General features: G+C 46.4%; 1 protein-coding gene across 1 annotated transcript in view; it reads left to right on the top strand.

The window, feature by feature from the left end:
- The window catches only part of SPATA1 (spermatogenesis associated 1), a 451,261-nt gene that overhangs the window by 389,547 nt on the left and 41,979 nt on the right, over positions 1–19,735 (top strand). Inside the window, exon 11 of the mRNA XM_078645859.1 lies at positions 3,658–3,836. Within this exon, the coding sequence (XP_078501985.1) occupies positions 3,658–3,836 (179 nt within the window). The remainder of the gene's footprint in view (positions 1–3,657; positions 3,837–19,735) is intronic.

Genomic DNA, 19,735 nt, shown 5'->3' with positions numbered 1-19,735 from the left:
TCCTCATAACGTGGTGAGGGATAGGATATTCCCCATTTACTGATAGCCGTATCCAGGGAATGTTCACTGATAGGCTGTATTCAAGATTTCCCTTCTACTCTTCAGGATCTAGTCAAAAATGCCTATGGTGCCACAGCACTGTTTGCCGAGAGCCCCCTAGGGCTCCATATGCCCAAATTTAGTCTTACCCACTCCGTCTGGAAGGAAACTTTAAGCGGTGCAGTCAGTGCCCTCTCCGTGGGTGCTGACAAATTCAGATCCTGTTCAGCAAAGGCTGGCTGACCCGGGATAACCGCGGCAGCACATGGCAGGCGCAGGCTCACTCCTTTCAGCTGCACTGCTGGCTTCTCACAGAGATCAAAGCTACTCCCGCTCCTCAAAGATGAAGTACGTCACTCTTCCCCTCCCGGGAGAGTGGGGTAGATTCAATCCTCTGGCTTCTGACTGGACCAGCGAGGGTGCGATGACTCATGTGGTGTCCTTTGTGGTCCTCCGGGGTTCATTCAGGTGCAGACCCGACCCTGCACTCCACTCAACCCCCCAGTCACAGCACAAACTTTCATCCGACTACAGTGGTATGTGCATCAGAAGGTTAATCCTGGACTCCCAGCCCTACTCTTCATAATTCCTTTATCAGCCCCATCTCTTTACTGAGATGTATCCAGGCCATTCCTTGTGATCAATCACTAACTCAAAGAGCAACATTTTTTTAGTGTAATGGGTAAGTCTCTTTCTCCCTTCCAATAGTGTGTGCCCCAGCCAGCTCAGAGGAATGAAGCAATCCACAAATCTGTCTGGAGAGATTCGTCTACTCCTCATATCTTCACCAGGTAAGCCTGGGCTTCCCAAAACGGAACCCAGAGTCCTCCGTGTAATGTATCATTGCAGGCACACTTTATTTTCAGAGTACTTTTACCGCACACATGCTCCCTAGTACTGTTATCTCGACTTATTGTGCCACTACAAACGCACATACATTCAGCACACACCTTCAATCTGTGTGCATTGGTCAGTTCTGTACCCTTTCGATATTGTACTAGGATGTGCTATTTGCAAACACGCACACTCACCATGTTGAATCATTTGAATTAGACCTTTTCACATATTTACCTACTTAAACATTCCTTCCATTATCAATATATTTCCTTGTTCCTCACCACAGGATGCACTTTGCTTTTAAAGTCATGAGCTGGTGAAAGTGAACAATATTTGCAGGATGTTGCTTGTGTATTGACTTCCTCGTTCTCTTTCTGGTTTAAAATTTTTAGATCTCTTCCATTGTGTCTCTTTTACGTTGCACAGCACATAATAAAGGATGACATAGCAGAATACCACAAACTAAACAAACAGAATGCTTGTGGCTAGAAACATATTTTTGAGAAGCACTTTATGTAAATTCAGGACAGTGACAGAAACACACCTAATGCCCCTTCATGCTGTCTTAATTTGGGCCACCATTGTGTGCAGTGTGGCATTTCTATTCATTGGTTGTGTGCTACGGCCGTTTGGCTGTGTTTAGCTGCATACAGTTAGTACAGACGCTTTAGGGCATGGGCAAAGTGGGCTCTGGCCCTGGGCCCCAGCCTTTCGGGCGGGGGGCCTGATAGAGCCAGCTCTTTTCTGCAGAGTGCCTTCTCCTGGTGACTTTGAATAATTCCTAACAGATAGTTGTAAATAGCGTTTTCCTTTAATTTATTTTTAATGTGGGTAATGTGTGAAAGTCTATTATATACATTTTGCAGACAAATGTTGGGCCTGATTCACAAAGGTAAACAAAGACCAAACGTCTTTGACTTTGGGAATGTACAAATGGCATTTACAAGTGGTTTCTTCCCACATGGCATTTACAAGTAGTTTATTTATGTCCACACTCAGGGCAGAACTCCCCAAGGAGTGCATGCGGACATAAAGATAGTATTCGTAAATGCCCTTTGTGAATTCCCAAAATCATAATCTTAGACCTTTTGTCTAAGTTTAGATCAAACTTCTTAGTTCACCTTTGTGAATCAGGGCATTGTGTTTGTCTCCTGCACTTCCATAAAAAAAGTTTCTTTTAGATCAAAACAGGACCTCACATATGAGAAATGGGAGGGTGTCACAGAGGTTATTTGTAGGAATATTAGTGAGCTGCTGCTGTGTTACAATATTAAAAAAACACATCGCTATCCATGAATATTAGATGTAAATACATTTAGAATTTGGAGGGGGTGTGGTGCTGTTGCTGTAGTGTACTCATAAAACTGTCAACAGTTCATTTTGCCAATGGAGAATTATGAGTGTGATTTGAAATGTGTTTCTGTGTGAAAGCGATGAAGGCTGTTAGGTACAGCGACACTTGTCTACATGGAGCTCATCAGTGCAAGCAATGTGCTCTTTTGGATGCTTGGATTACCAGGCCACCTTCCATGCACACAATGGGGTATATTTACAAGGGGATAGTCACACCAGAACGTCACTTTTAGTGACTTTCTGTTGCGTTATGCCCTTATCCTAATTTACAAAGCGGCACTAAGCCCCTTGGAGTGGCGTAATGCAGCCTTGTAAATACTGCCCCTTTGCATGCATCACTTTGCGTGAAAGGGGCATCCACTGCAACACCCATTGCTTTTTGACGGTGCCCTAGATTTACAAGGATGTGTACATATGAGGCAGAGCCAAAAACTAATGCCATGCAATAGCAGGTGTTAGAACGGCGCAACAAGGAGAAATGTTTATTTCTCCTCGTTTTTGCTTTTTCTATGTGTGCTGAATTCTGCCATTATTGGTTGTTTATGTGCAGGTAGGAACACCTTCCTGCACATATACAATCATTAACTGCAACGCAGTGCCTGCGTTGGCACTATGCAGCTATATTTAGTGCCAGTGCTAGGGAAATCACAGGGGTGCGCCGTATTGTTGTAAATATGGTGCATCCTTGCATTTTGTAAATGGCGGAGCACGGCGCTGCCAAATTTGGTCCAGCGCTGCACTCCAGCATTTCCTTGTACATATGCCTCAATGTGATTTTGGAATGGAATGTTGGTGCGTGGTTTGTCAAGTAGCAAGTACTATTGTGAGCTCAGTGATGCAAAACTACTGCATATCTGTGCTGTGTTGGGTGTATGCAAGGTGGTTTGTCTGCTGTGATGTATTGCTGCCACTTGTGCTGCAGCATTCATAACTGCTTGGAGGCAGCCCTTTGGGCTGCTCAACTTTATAAATAAAATATACATAGCGCCAACTTTGCCTTAGGGGCACAATATATTTAATCACAGTAAATTCAGTATTCCAGATGGTAACGTGCACAGAAGCTATGATTCTTTTTCAAGGCCACCTTTGTTGCAGCATGCAGTACTCCTACTTAATATTTTAAGTAAATGTGAGGGCCTTTTACGTTACTAAATACACTGGGTTGTATGTCGTTACTAATTGCTCTAAATTTGGGGAGATTAGGGAAGTCGCACATGGAGAAATGCTGGTATATCAGCGACCACTCAGATTAGCATTTGGATAGATTGATAATTATTTTTGTATTGCCATTCGGGGGAGTGTAGCTCGCATTATATTACTGAAACATTGTTTATTTATTCTGTTCAATTTTTAAATGGACTCATTTATTTACTAAGACATCCTCCCCATTATCAGTAGCAAAAAGATATGTATTTTTTTCCCTCTCAGCTCGTGACGCTTGGAAAAAGAAATATTTTGAAACAAAGAAAATGACCGCCTTCCTGGAAGAAAAGGTAAATAAACTGCGGCAAGAGCTGGAACTGTACTACCAGAAACTGCTGACGCAGCTGGAAGCCAGAGATATCAGAGAGCGGTCAAAGCATCCGACACTGGCTCTGAAATCCAAGGTACGCTGTCTTCCTGCCTCTAGAGATTGCCCTTTACACCCTATGTGCAAAGGCCACGGTTTCCAAACACACGCCCAGGATGAACAACTTCTCTGTTGAGGATCATCACGTGGTTTCCTGTGGTTGCTGATTCATAGCAGCTGATTTTCCGACCTTGCTTCATTTGTTTTTCAGTTTGTTTGAGGCACCAGAGTAACCCAAAGGAAGTCTGCCAATTCTTGAGGCCTCCGATTTGTTAAATAAATAAATAACAAACTCAAACCGAATGTATTGGTTACAACATAGTTATTTTTTTTAAACAAATGCATTTAGCAGGTTGCCCTGAGCACACTGTGTTAAAATCACCCAGGCCTCGTTCCTCGTAGCACTGTCACACATTGAATAGCACGAATAAATGCCTGCAAAATAATAAAGAACACAAGCAAAAAAATATGAAACCTGCCAGTTTAATCGGATAAATTTGTGTTGCAGGTTTATTAGGAAAGGTAACTTGGAACAAGGAATCTTGCTGCGTTGCCTGCGTCAAAAGAAATGGGCAGGAATGCACTGTATCCATGAGATACTGCGCATTCCTGTCTTTTCCCCCTGCGCTGGTGCAAAATCAGTCAATCAATCATGGGTTTGAAAAGAACAGCTATCACCCGGGTGGGTTTCAAGGCGCTGGGGAGGAGGTTGAGGGGGGAGTGGAGCAGGGCCGTTTCTAGGTGTTTTGCCACCCTAGGCGAGAATTGAAAAATGCCGCCCCTTCCCTTTTACTACCATCACTCTCTCCCCCTGTCATCCAGTGTTGGGGAATAAAAGCCTGCTTTGGTGCCTCTATATCTGGTTTGGACTGTCAAATCCATATTAAAGTAAGACATCTATATCAATTGTTGCAGCTATGTACGTGTTATAGCCCTTTTCTGAGAGTATTAACTCAGTTATGTTATCAAGGGTTTGAGTTGGGAGAATAGTAGGGCTACTGGCCTCTACCACCTCCAATCACACCCCACACAGGCAGATACACAGACCCACACAGAATCAAACCAATCCATAGAATGCTGCTTTATGGGGCGAGAAGGACTGGGATGACCATAGAGGGATTCTAATAGAACCCTGCACACCCAGGATGCGGCTCATTGACAGAGTTGCGTTCCTATGAGCTCGTCTCAGGTTGAGTTTTGGGAGAGGGATGCCCTATATCTTCATTTCACAGTGGCCCCTTGGTTTGCTGTGTCCAATGGAAATACATTTTCTGACCCATGGAAAATGTGTAGGCCGCTACAGGTGGATGTGTGGGTGGCATTGCCAATTTTTTATCTCTTGTAAGCTTTACCCTAGGCTTGACTTTTGTTTTGCTTTGTTAAATGCAAAATCTAATAAAAAGTTGTTATAATAAAAATGGAGGGTTCTGAAAACAAGCATCAGGCGAGTGTCTGAACCCCCAATGCCATTACTTAGGTTCTCAGATATCCACAGCACGTAAGAACCATGCTATTCTTAAAGCTGTGGGCCACAGACACCAGAAGCAGGCGGAATCAGAGACTGCCACTGAGGGCTCCGAGTGCAGGATTTAGGCTCCATGAAGTCAAAGAATAAGTTCATCTGAGTTCCTACTGCCATTAATTCTAAGGGTTTAAGACACCGCTAGCATGCCAGGACCACACTATTCTTAAAGCTGGGTGCCTCTGACACTGGCAGAAGGACTGACCCCCCCCCCCCCTCTACCCACCCCTGTGATTTAATCTGAAGATCCCTGACATGCAGGAGTCCAAAATCTCAATGCCATTAAAATGTAATATTACATGGGGAGATCATTCTTGGCACTCGGCCCCTCGTCTCCGTGTCCCCTTCCTTTCCCCAGTCAGGTCTGCATCCCCCTCCCTCCACCACCCTTCTCTCTCTCTCCCTGTCTCTCAGCGAGCTGCTCCTCTCTCCCATTCATCTTCGCCCTCCACCGCCCTCCCCTCAATTCAATATAATACGACCATTTCCCCGCCCCCTCCTCCTTTTCTGTTCAGCTCTGCCCCTCGCACCTTCCTCTCCCCTGTCCATCAATTCTCGCCGCCTTCGCCCTCCTCCCCGTTCTCCCTTGTTACTATCCCCATTCTCCCTTGTCTGTCTCCCCATCTCTCATCGCTTTCGTTCCAGAGATAACACATTCTCCATGTCAAGTGTGAGGGGCATGTCCGGGAGCAAACTACAAGTCCCAGGATGCAAAGCCAGGATCCCCTGGAAGATGACGGACCGCACACCCGCCACCTGCTCTGTATAGTTCTACACGGGCCACTTTGTATGGCTCTTGGTTCTGCAATGTACAGGGCCAAGCTCGAGACAGGACGACACCCGATATGAGGCACACAAACTGGAGATCTGTGATTTTAGAGCTGTGCTGTGTGCAGAGGAGATGCAACTGTCAAGAGCTGTCTACAGATGAGATGCGCCAGACTGTCTAGGCTTAAGCTCTGTATGGAATACTTCTAAGACTGTTTCTAAAGCTGTATGCAGATGAGATGTAGGATTCATTAGAGCTGTACATGCAACATTCCGTGACTGCCTCTAGCAATGCATACAGATGTGGCGTGACTGTCATGAAATGTCTCTAGATGAGATGCCAGACTGTCTAGAGCTCTGTGTGGAGTAAGACTGTTTCTAGAGCTGTATGCGGATGAGATGGTAGATTGTTTAGAGCTGTTGAGGCAATATTGCGCGACTGCCTTTAGAGATGTATACAGAAAAGAAGTAAGATTGACTAGAGCTCTTAGTAAAATATTTGTGAGTGTTTCTGGAGCTGAATACAGATTAGATGCAATAATCTCTCTAGTGCTATCTATGCAGAGATGTCACTGTCTAGAGCTCTACATGGAATAATTGTTGGACTGTTTTAAATGCTGTTTACAGATGGTGTGAAAGCATAACAATTATGAAAAAAAACGAGATGCGCTAAATGCGTTTTGCCGATGGTAGCCGCCACATTTCACTCTAATCACAGCGTCTCGAACGAGTACAGCACAAATAAAAGGGGTCTATTTATTTAACAAAAGTGCAGGCATGCATGTTTTTTGCCGCCCTCCCCCTTTTGCCGCCCTAGGCGACCGCCTAGTCTTGCCTAATGGCAGAAACGGCCCTGGAGTGGAGGAGGTTGAGGGGGGAGTGCAGGTCCAGGATGTTCAAGGAGACCAGTCGAAGAGCCAGTTCTTGAGGTCCTTCGTGAACTTGGAGAGTTTTGGTGTTTGGCTAAGGTGGAGCGGGAGGGTGTTCCATGCTTTGGCCACGAGGAAGGAGAAGGAACGTCCTCCTGTTCTGGTCTCCTTGCCGCGAGGCACCGTAGCAAGGGAGAGCTGGGCTGTTCAGAGGGATCTTTGGGGTGCGTGAAATGTGAGGCAGTGATTTATGTATGCAGGTCCGGTGCTGTGGAGGGATTTGTAGGCGTGGGTGAGAAGCTTGAAGTTGATTCTCTTCTTGATGGGGAGCCAATGTAGTGTACGCAGGTGTTGGGTGATATGGCAGTGGCGTGGTAGGTTGAGGACTAGTCTGACGGAGGTGTTCTGAACATTCTGGAGTTTACAGGTGAAGTTCTTGTTGATTCCAGCGTAGAGAACGTTGCCGTAGTCATGTATGCTGCTGATGAGGGCATGGGTCACAGTCTTTCTGTATTCAAGGGAGATCCATTTAAAGGTCTTTCATAGGAGTTGGAGGGTGTGGAAACAGGAGGATGAAACAATGTTGATTTGGCGGTCCATCTTGAGTTCGGAATCCGGGATGATTTTGAGGTTACGTGCGTGGTCCGTATGGGTGGGTTCCTGGGGGCTAGGGGGCCACCAGGTGTCGTTCCAGGCATTGGGGTGTGGGCCCATGATGAGTACTTTGGTTTTATCTGTGTTGAGTTGTAGGCAACTGCTCTTCATCCACTTGGCAAATGCTTCCATTCCTTATTGAAAGTTATGTTTGGATACGTTGGGTTTGTTGGATAGGAAGAGGATGAGTTGGGTGTCGTCTGGGTAGGATACAATGTTGAGTCTGTGAGCTGTGACTATGGGGGCGAGCGGGGCCATGTAGATGTTGGACAGGGTGGGGCTGATGGAGGATCCTTGGGGAACTCTGCAGGTGATTGGTGTGGGTTCTAAGAGGGAGGGTGCGTTCTACCGGAGAGGAAGGAGTGGATCCAGTCAAGGGCCTTGTCCTTGATCCCTGCATCGTAGAGTCTGCTTGCTAGGGTGCAGTGCGAGATTGTGTCGAAGGCTGCAAAGAGGTCCAGCACAATGGGCTGCCATACGCCAACGCAGGCACCTTTGCACCATGGAGCAAGCATGTCTGCGTTGTAGGACACCTTCCTGCACAAAAACAATCACGAGAGGTATTTCCTCTTTCTATGTGTGCTGAAGAACACAGCACACATAGAAAGAGGAACAAGCATTGGAAATGCAATAGGGCTCGCATTTGTTGGAGTCGGAGCTATTGGCGTTATAAATGCCAATGCTTTTTACCTATGCAATAGATATGCCCTCTCTACCTTAATAAAACAAAGAACACCGTTTTTTTATGTAGTACACCTGCAATGGTGCAGTAGCGCTGGGAGTGAAAATGGCAGTTCTGGGGGGAGGAGCTATGACAGCAAGCAAGATGGTCGCATAGTCTCCCGGCTTCGCTGACCTCCGTCTTGCGCTCCAAGATCCTGTCACTTATCCTGATTTCCTGCCCCGGATCTGTGTGTGTGAACTAATCCGCACTCCAATGGTGTGATCCCGGGGTTTTTCTGACATTGTGGAGCTGAGTAACGCCGAGGACCGATTTGTGGCCTAACCCAGTCTGGAAGCCTGGGTCTCGAGTGCTGGCTTAGCCGGGTCTGCCTTGAACAAAAGCGGACTCTTGAGGGCGGCAGGGTCCGGTCTCTGGAACTTTCGGATTGCTTTGCTGTCATCTGCAGCCTGGTGTTGTGTTGGAGGTGAGGAGACGAGTGACGCACGGTGCGGTGTCGCGGGGGTCCCTGACCAGGGGGCCCGGCACTTGCATCGCCGGCACACCTTGGGTTGGAGTCTCGTCGCGTACTAATGCATACTGACGGTTGGTCCCTCACCGCACAGTCCTGCTCCTGCTGATCTTACCCCGGAGAAGGCGCCTCTCCGTGGGGACCATTATGCCTGAGGAAATGTGGAACCAGGCGGAGCAGGCCCAAAGGGACCCGTCATTGCGGGAGGTGCTGACGGCTCTAGAGGCCCTTCAGGCGATTGTGGAGGCTCAGACCTGCGGCCTGTTGTCGGCGGCAGATGGACTTAAAGGACTGAGACCGGATCCTGACTCGATGCCCGAGACCCGGCAGCCAGCTTGCCTCTTGATCGACGCCCCAGTGGCGCAATTAGACCCAGTGCTGGAAGCTGTGCCTGCCCCTACAGAAGTGGATCTCCTTGAATGGGCTGTGATCGGTGACTTAACTAATTTTTTGGAATCCCCGGTTTTGCAGCTGTCGGAACATTCCACTGTTGTCCCTATCCTGGAACCTTTTAATTGGTACTGTGCACTGTTTTGGATTGTGTCGAATCCCCTCCCCAGTCGGTATATCAAGATGGCGGATGTGATAAGGTTTGGCTTCGAAGACGGGGAGGGACACCGTCGGTACCAGCTGCTTACTTTGGAATCTACTGTTCTTCTTCCATCTACTGAACTATGTTCCGACCACTTCTATGTATCTTTTGGTTGTTCATTGTGGTCTTATCGGTAACGGGACTGCTTCATTAGCTTAACGGAGTCCGGGGCAGGGCTGGTGGTTCCCCCCGGGATGTTTTCTCAGTTTGGACTATTCAGATGTGACAGTTTCGAGGGGACTCCTTTGTTAGGGCGGGGGGGGAGAGACCGGGAGCACGTAGAAGATAGCCCTCCTCCATTTCCCCTCTTTGGATGGGGTTTACTTTCTTTCTGTCTTTCTCTGGGTCTTTCTATATTTCGGGTCTCAGTTCTTGGGCGACAGGCACGCTGCTGGGGGGTAGGCCGTAGTCATCTGCAGGGGTGCAGGGTGGGGGGTTGGGGGATGGGTGTTTTGTTTTCGTTTTATTTCTATGGCCTTTTTTCTTCTTATCTTTCTTTGCCCTTTTCTTCTCTTCCTTTCCGGGTCAGTGTAATGGGTTCAATTTTATGGCCATCTATGTTGTTTCATATGTGCCTCGATTCTTGCGATGTTTCAGTGCTACTGGGCGGGCATTCAGCTGGCGTGAACTGTATTTGTACGCTCGCTTACCATTAATAATATGTTTTAACGCCGCTGACTTACACGAAGATGATTTAACTGTGGACATATGCTATTTCGCGCCCCCCCCCCCCATCTTTTCGTAACTTGAGATATTGTATAGCACCTGATCCTTCTATCTTATATTATAAAATGGAACCTTTCTATCCTGTTACCAACTTGATATGTTTACAACCAGTACGTATATTGGACGTGGCGAATCTGCTCCCCGGGATGCTGTGTCTGGGTTTTGATTGTTTTATTGTGTTGCAACTGCTTAGCGGCCGGCCCTGGGGGTTGTTGGCCCGTGTTTGTACTTGGTTGAAATGTCAAATAAAGGTTTTCCAAAAAAAAAGAAGAAAAAAAAGAAAATGGCAGTTCTGACGCCACGTTAAAACAAGAAGTGTTGTGAGGGTGCAGTACCATTGGTTGTCACTAGGTGCCCCTTGGGACCTCTTTTAGGCACATCTGTTGTCAGGCTCAACAGCCTGCGATAATGGACTGATTGTTTGATTTTTCTCCAGCCCATGGCTAGGTGTGCTATGTAAATAAAAGCAGTTTGTAAAGTAACAAAAAAAACAAGCAAAACAGCAGTGGCCTCATGGGTGGTGGAGGCATGCCAGCGGTGTTGTAGGAGGGTTGTGAGGGAGGCACGGCGAGAATAAGGGATATGAAGCAAATGGAAGCAGTGTTGTGGGAGGGGGGAGGCCCGGGAGATAAAGCAGGGCAAGGGAATTATGCGATAGAAGTTTCACTACACAAGTAAACAGAACAATTAATAGTAAAGAGTCAGGCCAACTAAAAGTGAGTACTGTCTAAGTATAAATAACCTGAATAGTAAGAACACATGTAAAGGGGGCAGTCCTCACGGGAGGATACGAAATTGCAAAAGTAGGGACTACTAAGTGTATTCACTAATGAAATGCTTGCATTTTTACAGGACAGCAACAGGAACTAATGAAAAATATGGATGTTTTTCAAGCCCATATCCTAACTACAGCATGTCTCGAAGAGACAGTGCAAGCACTGCTTAGGCAAGACCTAAAAAAGGACGAGAAATGAGGATATTTCTCCTTGTTGCGCCTTCCTAACGCCACCCATGGGGTGGCATTATAATCTGACACATTGCCAGGTTTATGATTCCGCGTAAATCTGGAAATACTTCAGATTCTATGGGCGTTGCGTGGGAATACCCACAGCAACACCCATGGAACATCCCTTTCAGGCAGTGTTCTGCATGAAAGGGGCACATATTTACAGGGCCATGTAAAGCCACGTAAAGTGGCTTTGGCCTTGTGTGGCCTTGTAAATATGCTGTGACACATTGCACCACTGGAGCGTCACAAAAGTGATGCTCTGGCAGTGCAAAAGGGCTGCTAGGTTTCATAAATGAGGCTCTTAGTTAATTGACACAACTCAGTTTTACAATGTGGAGACGGTGTACCTTTGCCTGCAGTACTGATTGCCACTCCAATATATAATTACCCTTCTTGTTGAAGTTTATTGCCTGGTGTTAGCTACACTTCCAGACACCTTTATGTATATGAGACAGACCTTCTGCAGTAAAATACTCCAACCATAGGCTAACCATCCCAAAGGGAGCTGAGCCCTGTGATGTTCAACATGTAACTATGTTGAGGGTGTGCTTTAAGGTCCCTGCCATTCCTGTATATCACTACCAATGCAAGGTATTCCCCTCTTTGCATGACTGTCATTAGACACCTAATGCTCCCTTAATCACAAAAAACATCAGGAGCCATATTATGCAATACGCTGCATTTTCCTTGTTAACACTGGGCGCACCTTTCAAAAGATGCGCCCGGCTCTAACAAGGAGAGTTCACCACATTATATTGAATGTGCTGCTTCCAGGGTAGCCGAGAAGTCGTGCTGCCCCAGGGCAGTGCATTCAAGTGAAATACAGAGCGGGTTTGAAGCAGCTGCTCCGTGTTTCCCTGTACAGATGACATGTCGCCTGCACTTTTAAGAGGGGTCAGAGATCCCCTTGCAGGCAGGTGCAGTGAGTGACTGCACCTGCCTGCAAGGGGATGTCTTAGGGCCTAGAGCACCCCCTTTATCCCTCCAGAGAGCTACCATCAGATGGCGCACTGAGAGTGCGCCACCTTTTAGATGGCACACTCTCAGTGTGCCTCCTGACAGCTTTGCCTTAGTGCCTGCATCCATAATACAGCGTGGGCACTGGGGCAAAGGGATTCCCTCATTTTCATGGAGCCACACTCCCATGCAAATGAGTGAACACCCTCTAGTGATACCGCTGGTTCTATCTGTATTACAGAAAGGGCCGCACAAGTGTCTGTGGCCTTGTCTGTAATAGTAAGTGCTCTGGGGTGCACAAAGTGGGCACACATGCCTGTTGTGCCCCCGGGACACTTTTAATAATACGGCCCCAGTAGGCGGCATATTGATCTGCCTGTGATGACAGCACCAATTGCCTCCATTGTAACTTGTTTTCCTTATTTCTTCTGACGAACTCTATTTAGATATCATCTACTTTTAAAATGCCTGATAGGAGCATACGAAAGCTAATAGCGACAAAGCAGATGTCTAATGACACCTCTTTTCCTTGCTGCATGGACCCATCACAAGGGAGTACCAGGTATATGAAGGCCCAACCATACCATGGGAATGACCCAACTGGAGGAAGCATAACCTATCTCCCCGTTCATCTTGATTTCCACAGCCTCTGTAGAGGAAATAGGGAGACAGGATTGTGTAGCCTGGCAGAAAATGCCATACTAAGCTGCTATCAGCCATATCGTTGCACTGCACATTTGAACTCGATCCAGGCCGGAGGTCCAGATTTCTTCCCCTTGTAAAAGTTATGTTGCAAAACAACATTTCTCTGTGGTCATTCTGATTGTTCACCTTCTTCTGGATATTATTGTTCCTGGTATTATGACTGTGCATTAAAACATGTAAGACTGTTCTGTGTATAAATGTTTATTCTCTGTCCCCAAAACTGTACTGTAAAATTGGTTTCATCCAGATGATGTAATTAATTTTCCAGTAATGCTATTGTATGTTGGTGTACAATATGCAATAATAGCATGGGTGTTTAATGTCATATGTGGGTTGCAGTGTTTATTTACACCATTCACATATATGACGGAAATATATGGCGTCAAGATGCATCTTGTTCTGACTGAACTGCAGTTTGAAAACACTGTTGTGACACCTCGCAAGAAAACGTGAAATTGCCATGTAGTACATCACCTAGATTATATATTAGATAAGTCACTCCTAAAGTGTGCCTCGTACACCCACAGAGCTGAGTGCTTAATATAAATGAAATGTGGTATACTATACATTAGGAATACTATGGGCTCATAGTGACCAGCTCTTCAAAAGCTGGTTACACTGTGTAGGTAAAGCTGCATTTTCCATGAAAAGACCTAGCTTTAAATAAAATCCTTATTTTTATATGATATCTGTCTGGAAAAGGCGAGTTACCAATTTACGTGGGGAAGACCTAGCCAGTATGTTTTCTAGTACCTGGAATGTCGGAGGTGCTTCTGGGAAAACCCTCCCGTAGTACACGGCATGCCGTTTTCAGTTTATAGTAAGTAAACTTTTCTGCAAGTGGCAATTCCTGATCGTCCTCCCCCGGCCAAAAGGTGCCGTCAGGGTATAAATCAGCAAAACGTCATTAGCTGTGTGCCTCCCATTTCTATCATTCCTCCCCCCTGCTCTAAACATGGCAAAAATGGGTTGCCTCGTAAAGGCATGGACGGCGCATAAAGTATTGGGAGATTAGCATGTTTCTGAAGTTCCCGCCATGCCCACCTTAGCATGTCAGCAGTGTCGACATCTTGCTGTGGGCGCGGCGCTTTATATAGAATGCTACATTTAGTGGGGTCGGCGCAACTGCGTCAATCTTGACCGCAACATGTGGCTGGTATGGTGTTGGGTAAACCCAGAAGTGAAGAAACTGGGCTTGCGCACATAGTGCGTAAAGTCGCATATCTGGAGCTCCAAAGCCACCCTGACTTAATGGAAGAGTTAGGAGGTCCCAGGACACTCTCGCCTGTCCGCCCACCCATACCAAGGATAACAATTGGGAGCGGAGACACTTAAAAAAATGTTGCGTGAGGGGAATGGGTACGTTTGTAAAAAAAAAAAAATCGACATTTCGGCAGAATAACCATTTTTGTCAATGCCACTTTTCCTGCAATGGATAATGGCAACTTGGACCAATTTGCCACTTTAGATTCCAGCCAATTCACAGCCCCTCCAAAATTCAAGTTCCAGAGTTCTTGTAGACTACGGCTGAGCCAGATGCCTAGATATTTGACTTCATCTGCTGCCCATCGCAGCGGATATTCCAACACCACCTCAGGGGTCCCATCCGTTAACGGGAATACAACAGATTTCCTCCAGTTCATGGTAATACCGGATAAGCCGACAAATTTAATAAATTCCCGAAGTACTGGGTCTAAGTTCATTGTGGGATTTAGGATGTACAGAGTGACATCGTCAGCATATAGGGAAATTAAAAGGCTCCTAGTGCTTGGACCTATTCCTCTAGCTGCCTGGTGTTGACGTATTCTGACTGGGAGCGGTTCCATGGCGATGGCAAATAATAACGGTAAAAGGGGGCAACCCTGTCTCGTGCCACGGGTGACTTCCAAACTTTCAGATATCAGGCCATTCACACGGACACAAGCTTGTGGCTTGTTATAGAGCAACTGAATGTGACTGATGAAGAGGGGGCTGAAACCCATGCGCACTAAAATTCTGAAGAGGTATGGCCATTCAAGTGAATCGAACGCTTTTGTTGCATCTATAAAGACGGCGACTGCCTGTACACTGCGGTGAAGATAGTGCAGGATTGAGAAAAATGTTCGAAGATTATGTGATGTGGCGCGTCCAGGAATGAACCCTGACTGATCAGGGAGGGCCACCATCGGGAGTAGCGGCTGCAGACGGTTTGCAAGCAATTTAGCATAGATTTTACATCCACGTTAATTAAGGAGAGCGGACGATAGGAGTCCAGTCCCTCTCTTCTTTATCAGGTTTTAACAATGTCATTATTAGAGCTTTGCGCATGGATCTGGAAGGGCCCCGGCCTCCGAGGCCTTGGTATATACTGCCAATAGCTTCGGAGCTAGTTCATCAACATATGTTTTGTAAAAAGCTGTTGTAAGGCCATCTGGCCCAGGGGCCTTGTTTAGTGGCAAGCCTTTTATTACATGCTTAATGTCTTCAACTGAGATGGGGAGATCCATATAACGCCTATGTGTGTCGTTGAACCAGACCAGTCCCAAGGAGTCCAGGAAGTCCTGTAGACCCCCTGATTGTGTCGATTGAGTTGCTGTATACAAGGAAGAATAAAATGCAGCAAACTCCTGTAAAACTTCCTAGTGGTCCATAACAGTGGTACCGTCAGGTCTTGTAATCGTATGTATGAACGTGGTGGAGTTAGACTTACGGATCATGCCTGCAAGTTTCGGCCTGGCCTATCTCCTTCTCCATAGCGCCTAGCCTCAGCATGTTTCCCCAGAAACTTAGGCTCCCTTTGCGCCTCCTCTGCAAATTCTAACAGTTTACTTTTCAGCTCCGCCGCTATTTCTGGGCAAGCTCCAGAGAAGAATCGTTGCTCCAGAACTCTGATCTGACATTCTATCTGTGTTATAGAGCCTCTGATTGCTTTTAAGACTCCCGCTTGTCTGGCTATGCACTTTCCTCTTATTACCACCTTAAAAGCATCCCATAATATAGCCTCAGAAGTGACCGAACCAGAGTTCAACTCAAAGTACTCGACTATATCATTTCTTTTTTTTTTATTTAAAACTTTTTTATTTAAATATATAAAACAGAAAAGAATATACATGTTTGCAGTTGTATATACCGTACATAATGTGATACGCTTCGCTTTTATGTTCTCCGAGAGGGGAGAAGAAAAAGAAAGGAGAAAGAGAGGGGGGGCGCTCTTAGTTGCGTGTCTTGGGCTGGGCTAGCGTCAGCTGTGCGTCTAGGAGCTCCCACATCTCTTCTTTTGAGTTGTGTTCCTTTGAGAATTTCCCCATTATGTTGTCTGCTCCTCTGAGAAAGGTGACCCAGTTCATCCATGTTTTAAAGTTAGCTTTGGCTGTGTTTTTCCAGTTTGTCAGGATTATTTTTAGGGCAGCTGTGAGCAGTAAGTCTAGTAGGTCTCTTTCTTCTTTGCTCTTTAGGTCTGCTGTCATGTGTTCTGTGGCCAGGCTTACAAAGCTGATTGTTAAGTCTTTGTTGAATATATCGTTCAGAAAGCTGTTCACCTTCATCCAGAACTTCCTGACTTTGGTGCAATTGAAGATCAGGTGTTCTAGAGTTCCTTCCTCTTTCCCGCAGTTCCAGCAGCTGCCTGATTCTGTAATGCCAATTTTGTGGAGTCTTGCCGGTGTCCAGTAGGCTCTGTGTAGGAGCCAGAATTTTGTCTGGGCTAGTTGTGGGGTTATCTTGTTTGTTGATGCCGAGCGCCACAGTTTGCATTGTTCGTTGTCGTTTAGCTGCCTTCCCAGGAGTTGTTCCCATGTGCTCGTTGTTTTGTTGTTCAGTGACGATGTGGATGGGTTGAGGAGCTTGTATATCCTTGCCGTTTGGTGGCCTGCCGTGTTCAGGCTTTGCATGTATTTGATGATGGTCGGTTCTTCCTTGCTTAGGTTCGCTTTCGTTATGGCTGTTTTGATCTTCAGGAATGTGTAGAGTTCCCGGTCGGGGAGCTCGTGTAGTTGTTGCAGGTTTTGGAATGTTAATGGTGATTGTTTAGTTTCTAGCTGGCTCGAGAGGTTTATTCCTTTCTCTATCCATGTATCGTTGTGCATTGTTGCCCCTTGGTAAGTTATCTTTGTGTTGAACCAGATCGATTCCCATGTTGTGCCCTTCAGTCTCCATGCCATACGTTTATCTATTTTCATCAGTGCCTCTTTGGTGTGTCTCAGTATCGGGTTTAGTCTCTGGGGGTGCTTGTTCGCGGTTAGAAGCGCTACGGGGTTTAGCCCCCCCCCCCAGGATGTTTCTTTCCACCTCTAGCCAAGCAGGTTCGTAGCTTTGGGTGTTGTCTAGCCAGAAGATTCCTTGCCTCGCTAGGCATGCGGTTTGAAAGTTTTTAAAGTTCGCTAGGTTGAGTCCTCCAAGGTCTTTCGTTAATCTCAGCTTTTGTAGGTTGATTCTGGGTTTCTTGTTTCTCCATATGAAGTTGTTTATGAGTTTGTCCAGCTTTTTGTGGAATGTGTCTGTCATCAGAAGCGGTAACATGCTGAGCGTGTAGTTGATGGCGGGCGTTACCATCATCTTTATTGTTACTATATCATTTCTAATCTCTTCTTTGAATGCGTCATAAAGTAAGGCATGAGGGGGCAGTCTCCAGCTAAATGCATGTGCTGGTGAATCAGGGAATGACAATTTAAGTAAGCAAGGGGCATGATCTGATAAGGAACGCGGAAGGTGTGATATCTCTAGCATCCAGGAGGCTATAGCCGATGACACCAGCCAATAATCGAACCTCGACCAGGCTGCATGTTGACTTGAGATACATGTTCCCTCTTGCAGCTGAGGATGTCTATCTCTCCAAATGTCAACCAGGGCACCTTCAGATGTAAGGTCATGCAGCGCCAAACTGTCGTGTGGATGCAACGGGCGTGGCGAGCCTCGCTTATCCAGGGTATCATTAAGCACAGCATTGAAATCCCCCCCATATTATCGTATTACATTGTGTGGAGGCTATCTGCACCCAGACATCCCGAAAGAAATCCGGGGAATCAACATTTGGCCCATACACGGCTGCCAATACCACTGGTTTACCTCCCAATTGGCCCTGTACAACAACATATCTCCCTTCTTGGTCTGTGGATACTTCGGTTTCCCTCCAGTCCAACCCTCTTCGGATAAGTATGGCTACCCACCCGATCATAGTTGGAATAAACTGCTGAGTACACCTCCGTCCATCTAGCATGCCTCAGTTTTGGTGATGGCGTGACGTTCAGGTGTATTTCTTGTAAAAAGGATATATCTATATTCTGCCTTGTCAAATAAGCATGAACTAGCCTGGCTTTCCTGCCATCGTTGAGTCCTCTTATATTCCATGTAAGGATGTTAAATGTTATCTTGCGCATCTCAAGAGAAAGTTTGAGTTAAAAGCATAAAAGTACTACACCCAAGCAAGTGACATCTCCTAGTGCAGCCTAATATAGTGCAGAGAGCATGCAGACCAGTACGTACCACCCAAACAACATTCCCCCCCACACCCCCACCTACTCCAACCCCCCAATCAGGTTGTGTCAAAGCCCCCCCAGTCCCAATTCGAAAACAAACTTTAGCAAACATAGGGATACTTCCCGTGGGGGCATGGTTCCGCCGGCGTACACCCCCGTGGGTACAGGGTGGCTAGGGAGTTACTTAAGCGTGCCCGTGGAGGGGCCCCTCAAACAGTAAAGGGGCATAAAACTTCATATCTAGTCAGATTGGAAAAAGAGTGACACCGCCCCAGAGTACAAGCATAATATCAAATGTGCGGGCAACAGCATACCACAAAAGGGATAAATTACAGATAATGAGCGTAGCTGAATGATAAATGACATAATTCACAAATTAGCAAGCATTTGGATGGAGATTGTAAATACGGTGCGTCAGTCGTTATTACTAAGATTATCACTGCCCCTCGCTCCATTGGTGCCTGCTGTCACTGAACTCGACTTGGACCTGCATACATGTTTGGCAAATTTAAGGGCCGACTTAGCATCTGTAAAGAAATGGGCCGATCCATCATGAGAGACCTTAAGTTTCGCTGGGTACAGAAGAGAGTAGAGGATTTCTGCCTGCCGTAAAAGGCGTTTAGCTGGAAGAAACTCTCTTCGTGCAGCCTGCACCGCTGGGGTAAAGTCAGGGTAGAAGGAAATGTTATTGCCTTTATGAGTGATCTGCCCCTTCTCTCTCGCTAGGCGCAGTATCAGATCTCTATCTTGATAGTTTATTAATTTGGCCAGAATGGGCCTCGGCGTGCCTCCTACTGGTGGTTTTGGGCCAAGTGCTCTGTGTGCCCGCTCGACCACGAACACCTGAGATAGGTGTGGATCGAAGAGCTCATGTAGCAGGTCTGTAATGTAAGTTTCCATTTTAGGGATAGCCGTAGTCTCAGGAATTCCAGTGACGTGGAGGTTGTTCCTTCTCGAACGTGCCTCCAAATCATCATTCTTCGCCCTTATGACAGATAGTAATTTGTCCATATGTAAAAGCTGTTCCTTCGTTTCAGCTCTGAACTCATGAAACTCAGTTTGCCTATTTTCTAAGCTGTCCAACCTCGTTTCATGTGTGGACACCTGCGTTTCAACAGAGTCTAGTTGGGAGGTCAATGTATCTAACTTGGCCTCAATGTTTTTCAAACTAGATCTCATCTCCAACATAAGGGATCAGAGGTCCTCCCCTTTATCACCTGCTGCCTCATCTTGGTCTCTAATGTCAGGAGTCTCTTGTTCCTGCTCCGCTTGCCTGGTGTTTCTTTTATTGTCAAATGTTATTTTAGGCTGTCTGGCATCTGTTTTCCCCATCTTTTCCCGGGTCGCAAGGCCTTCAATTTTATTATAAATGATTTGCCGATGAAAGTGCGAGCTTCCTACGTTTCCCTACTGGGCCTCTATGCAATCGACAGACGGAGTTTTTCAATATGCAGCCGCATCCACCTGCACCGCTTCGGGAGGACTTTT

The sequence above is a fragment of the Lissotriton helveticus genome, chromosome 1_1 (assembly GCF_964261635.1).
Source record: "Lissotriton helveticus chromosome 1_1, aLisHel1.1, whole genome shotgun sequence".
Classification (NCBI taxonomy): domain Eukaryota; kingdom Metazoa; phylum Chordata; class Amphibia; order Caudata; family Salamandridae; genus Lissotriton; species Lissotriton helveticus.
Note: the sequence above shows the minus strand (reverse complement) of the source record. Positions and strands in the feature narration are given on the sequence as shown.